This window comes from Solanum stenotomum, chromosome 12, assembly GCF_019186545.1.
Source record: "Solanum stenotomum isolate F172 chromosome 12, ASM1918654v1, whole genome shotgun sequence".
Classification (NCBI taxonomy): domain Eukaryota; kingdom Viridiplantae; phylum Streptophyta; class Magnoliopsida; order Solanales; family Solanaceae; genus Solanum; species Solanum stenotomum.
Window position 1 is genome coordinate 720,716 of NC_064293.1, and position 5,329 is coordinate 726,044.

A 5,329-nucleotide genomic window follows, 5' to 3' on the forward strand; every position below is an offset into this window, starting at 1 on the left:
AAACCAAGTGGTAAGGCTATTCCTAGAACAACCATGTGTTACTTTCCAAGGGCTACTTTGTTAACTAAACCCATGGAAATGAAATATCTCTTCATGTTTTTTCTACCTTCCCACCTAGAAATTTTCTCCTTTATAAGCTCCCAAATGGCCTAATGGTTTCTCTGCATTGAAACTTTCATTGAGTTTTTCTTTTCCCATATTATAATTTTTTTAGTTTGAAATTCAATAGCTTTCTCGGTTTTTAGATTTTGCTAACATGGAGAAAGCTGAAGAAAACATAAGAACTTCAGATGTAGAGAATGAAAATGTGGAACTGAATTTAGGGCTTTCATTGAATAGTAATTTTGATGTTTACTTGAAAAAAATGAATTGCTTTTTGTGAATAACTAATGAAAAATATTCTTTGATGTTTTTAGGTGGATTGCAAGGAAGTGTTGCTTCAAGTGTAGCTGAGGTTGAAACCCAACAACCACCTACTCAAGGTATTAAAATTTTGCGAATTGATTTATATAGCAAGTCAATTTGAATTTGTATCAAAATTAAAGTAGGAATTATTATTTTTTCCTTTAGTTCTCGATGTGAAATCATCTTTCGTTGAACAGAAATCACCTGTGTATTCAGGAAATTATATTGCTAAAGGGAAGATAAAAAACTTCATGCTCAACCATATGACTTTTGTTTCCACAAGAGGTAAAAGACCAAATGGAAAGAAGACTGAAGGACTGTTATACACGTGTAACAAGAAAGATGAAATGGAGATAGTTTGTCTTTGTCATGGTGATCTTCTAAATGCAGTTGAATTTGTCGAACACACTAGTGGAGGTTATGTAGAACACCCTTTGAACCATATATTTATTGACGGAGAACAAATTAAGCAGCATTGTTATTGATGTTATTTGATATTTCCTTTTGATTTTGTACCGAATAAATTCAATGGCTATTGCCCAAAAAGGCATTAGCTTTTGTATCGTTGTTATTTCATCATTCCTTTTGTTGTTGTACCGACTAAAGCTCCTCCCGTCAATGTTATATTAAGGTTATTTTCCAATGATTTGGCTTATTTTTTTCTATGTGATGCTTATTTTTTTAAGCTTAATTAATCAGAAGCAAGTGATAGTTGTTGTAAATCATTTTGGCGGTTAAATGGATGACCATAACTCTTTGGTTAATTCCCTTCTTCATGAGTAGTAATGTTGTTGATAATGTGGTCAAATGGATGAACATAACTCCTAGATTAATTCATCCTTTATTGGTAGTAATGTTGTTGATAATGTGGTCAAATGAATGAGCATAACTCCGACGAAGACAATGCTGCATGTATAGCTCAGCCGAAGGGAGGATACATTAAAGGAGATAGAACAAAACACATTCCACCAAAAAAATAAATTCACTCATGATCTTGAGAAGAAATGTGAAATAAATGTTCAATAAATTCACTCAATTGATAATTTGGTGGATCTGTTCACTAAAGCATTACCAACCTCAACATTTGAAAAGTTGGTATCCAAGATTGGAATGCGTCGTCTCCAAGAAATTAAATGATGTTTGCAACAAGGGAGTAAACTATGTGTTGCACTCTTTTTCCCTTGGCCTAGGTTTTATCCCAATGGGTTTTCCTGGCAAGGTTTTTAACGAGGCATCAAATAAAGCATATAACAAGATATGTGTACTCTTTTGTCCTTCACTAAGATTTTTTCCCACAGGGTTTTTTCTTAGTAAGGTTTTAATGAGGCATATTATCTATCAATGGTCATCCAAGTGGGAGTGTTGTAAATCATTTTGGTGGTTAAATGGATGACCCTAACTCCTTGGTTAATTCCCTTCTTTATGAGTAGTAATGTTGTTGATAATGTGGTCCAATGGATGACCATAACTCCTAGGTTAATTTCATCCTTTATTGGTAGTAATGTTGTTGATAATGTGGTCAAATGGATGAGCATAACTCCTAGGTTTATTTCCTTCTTAATGGGTAGTAATTCTCAAGGTTTAATGTAATGTTTATGACACCCTTTGGTATTCCTCAATGTAATCCTATAAATAGTGGTGTTGAGAATAATGTTGAATACACTTGAAAGAAAGAAAGTGATCTTATATTGTTTCTCTTGTCTCATATTCTTCTTGTCTTCCTTTTTATATTGTTCTTTTGTTCTTAAGGTTCACAACACGTTATCAACATGTAGTCTCAAGGTTGAACAACATTTCTTGTGAGGTATCCATTTATAATCTAATGTTAAAATTATTAAATTGTGGCTATACTTTTTCTACTTTACATTTTATTTATAATTGAATGAAAAAAGGCTAACCATTTATCTATTTTGCGAAGAGAAGATGAAGGTCATTGTTTTGTGAAAAAAAATGAATGGACTACAAATTCTAGTGTTTTCTGTTCTCAATGGAAAAAGTGAATTATCTATACTATTGATTAAGTTTTAATGAAAATATTTATCTAACAATTTTACTAAAAGTTATTTTTGTTATTTGTGAGGCATAATATTAATTTAGATTGTATGCTAATTTTACTTTGATGAAAAAACAAATTCTACTTAATTATTTACTCATTGTCTATTTTACTCTAATTTAATTATTTTCTATGATAGTTTTATTATGTCGAATTTATCAAAGCTTGAGTTTGTGGCACTTGATATTTCTGGAAATAATTACTTGTCATGGGTACTCGATGCTGAAATTCACCTTGACGCTAAAGGTCTTGGTTCCACTATTACCAATGGTAATACATCATCGAGTCAGGACAAAGAAAAGCAATGATTTTCCTTCGTCGTCATCTGGATGAAGGATTGAAGGTTGAATACCTTACGGTGAAAGATCCACTTGAATTGTGGACTGGTTTGAAGGAAAGGTATGACCACCTTAAGGCAACGGTATTGCCAAGGGCTCATTATAAATGGATTCACTTGCGGTTACAAGATTTTAAAACTATATGTGAATATATTCTGATGTATACAAAATTACTTCCCAATTGAAATTATGTGGGGAAGATATAAAACATGAGGACATGTTGGAAAAGACTCTCACAACTTTTCATGCCTCAAATTTGGTATTACAGCAGCAATACTGTGAAAGGGGATTCAAAAAGTATTCTGAGTTGATCTCATACCTTCTTGTGGCTGAGCAACATAATATTCTTTTATTGAAAAACCATGAGGCCCGTCCCACGGGAACGACTCTGTTACCAGAAGCAAATGAGGTTGAAACACATGGTCAGTCTGAAAGAAGACAAAATAAAAATCAGGGCCAAAATAATGTGTGTGGACGTGGCAATGGCAGAGGGAGATATAAGAATCATCGTGGTGGTGATCGCCACAAAAGGGAGAACAATATGGGTTCTCAAAGCAATCCTTCAAGAGGCAATTGTCATCGTTGTGGCATGAAAGGGCATTAGAAGAATGAATGCCGAGCAGTTGAGCATTTTGTTAGGCTTTATCAAGATTCCTTGAAAAGAAAAGGAAATAAAAATGGTGCATCTTCTTCTAATGCTTGGGTGGAGTCACACTTGACTTATAAAAATGATGCCGAGGCAGGGCCTTCACAAAAGATATGATGACAATATTGAAGAAAATTTGGCTTTAAAAGATGATGATTTTGATGACCTTGATGGTATTACTCATTTGGAAGTTGAAGACTTCTTTGGAGATCAAAACTAATGTTTGATCATTTGGGGAAAATAATTATGTTGTTTTATTTATGTGTTTTTAATTGTTATTTCTTATGCTGTTTTTATATTCAGAAAAAAAAGTAATTTTATTTTCTTTCAAAGTTATTGATTTTTCATATTTCTTATGATGTACTTTTGTTTTATGAAGATAAATAAAATTCCCCAATCTTCAATTGGTTCAAGATGAGTAATGGAGATATGCGTCTTCTTGATAGTGCTACAACTCACACTATTTTAAGAGAAAGGAAATATTTCTCTAATTTGATTATGAAAAAGGCTTATGTTAATACAATATCTGGTAGTGCAAAATTAATTGAGGGCTCTGGAAGAGCGGCCTTATTATTACCTGGGGGAATGATATTAACTATTGAAAATGCATTGTACTGTAGTAAGTCTCAAAGAAACTTATTAAGTTTCAAGGTTATTCGCCAAAATGGCTATCATGTTGAGACTGCCAATGAAGGAAATGTTGAATACCTTTATATTACTACAGTAAAATTGGGGTAAAAATATATGCATGAAAAATTATCCGCATTTTCTTCTAGATTGTACCATACAAGTATTAGTATGGTTGAATCACATGCCATAGTAAACAAAGGGTTTACTAATCCTAATGAATCTATCATTTGGTATGACCGGTTGGGCCATCCCGGTTATAATATGATGTGCAAAATTATTGAGAATTCACATGAGCATACTTTGAAGAATCAGAAAATTCTTCAATCAAAGAAATTCTCTTGTGCGGCTTGTTCTCAAGGAAAGTTGGTTGTTAATCCATCAACAACTAAGGTTTGGGATTGAATCCCCTGCATTTCTAGAATGTATACAGGGTGATATATGTGGGCCCCTCCATGTGGGACATTTAAGTATTATATGGTCTTGATAGATTCATCTATAAGATGGTCACATGTGTGCTTATTATAAACTCGCAATATGGCTTTTGCGAGGTTGTTGGCTCAAATAAAAATATTAAGAGCACAATTTCTAGATTATGCAATAAAGACAATTCGTCTTGATAATGCTGGTGAGTTTATATCGCAGGCCTTTAATGATTATTGTTTGTCCACTGGGATAACAATTGAACATCCAGTTGCTCATGTTCACACTCAAAATGGTCTAGCGGAATCTTTGATTAAGTGCCTCCAATTGATAGCTGGACCATTGCTAATAAGGACAAAGTTGCCTATTTCAATATGGGGGCATGTTATTTTGCATGCGGCAACATTGGTGTGCATAAGGCCTACTAGTTATCATGAATTCTCTCCATTACAGTTGATTTTTGGTCATGAGCCAAATATTTCCCATCTTAAAATTTTTTGGTGCACGGTGTACGTTCCAATTGCCCCTCCGCTACGCACAAAGATAGGTCCCCAAAGAAGGTTGGGGTGTATGTTAGGTATGAATCTCTTTCTATTATCAAATATTTGGAACCTATGACAAGAGATATATTTATGGCAAGATTTGTTAATTGTCATTTTGATGAATCAGTATACCCAACATTAGGGGGAGAACATAAGCAATTGGATAAAGAGAAAGATTGCATTTCATTATCCCTATCTCATTTAGATCCTCGAACAAATCAATGTGAGCAAGAGGTTAAAAAGATGATTTATTTGCAAAATATTGCAAATCAACTGCCAAATGCATTTACTAACC

The 5,329-nt window shown here is 33.5% G+C and overlaps 2 protein-coding genes across 2 annotated transcripts; both read left to right on the forward strand.

The window, feature by feature from the left end:
- The first annotated feature begins 256 nt into the window (after positions 1–256).
- Positions 257–890, forward strand: LOC125849521 (ninja-family protein AFP3-like). Its single transcript, XM_049529607.1, has 3 exons — positions 257–338; positions 417–482; positions 571–890. Exons 1-3 carry the CDS (start codon positions 257–259, stop codon positions 888–890), a joined length of 468 nt encoding a protein of 155 aa, XP_049385564.1.
- A 1,714-nt stretch (positions 891–2,604) lies between these two features.
- On the forward strand, positions 2,605–3,400 carry LOC125849522 (uncharacterized). The gene is made up of 3 exons (XM_049529608.1): positions 2,605–2,728; positions 2,794–2,879; positions 3,065–3,400. Exons 1-3 carry the CDS (start codon positions 2,605–2,607, stop codon positions 3,398–3,400), a joined length of 546 nt encoding a protein of 181 aa, XP_049385565.1.
- Positions 3,401–5,329: the final 1,929 nt, after the last annotated feature.

What these genes read in the sequence shown, in the direction of transcription:
- LOC125849521 (XM_049529607.1), top strand. Translation starts at nt 257, where the DNA reads ATGGAGAAAGCTGAAGAAAACATAAGAACTTCAGATGTAGAGAATGAA. An exon ending in TTTAGGGCTTTCATTGAATA is followed by an intron (nt 339 to 416) that starts GTAATTTTGATG and finishes TGATGTTTTTAG; the next exon opens with GTGGATTGCAAGGAAGTGTT. An exon ending in CCAACAACCACCTACTCAAG is followed by an intron (nt 483 to 570) that starts GTATTAAAATTT and finishes TTTTTCCTTTAG; the next exon opens with TTCTCGATGTGAAATCATCT.
- LOC125849522 (XM_049529608.1), top strand. Translation starts at nt 2,605, where the DNA reads ATGTCGAATTTATCAAAGCTTGAGTTTGTGGCACTTGATATTTCTGGA. An exon ending in TGGTTCCACTATTACCAATG is followed by an intron (nt 2,729 to 2,793) that starts GTAATACATCAT and finishes ATCTGGATGAAG; the next exon opens with GATTGAAGGTTGAATACCTT. An exon ending in ATGACCACCTTAAGGCAACG is followed by an intron (nt 2,880 to 3,064) that starts GTATTGCCAAGG and finishes TTGGTATTACAG; the next exon opens with CAGCAATACTGTGAAAGGGG.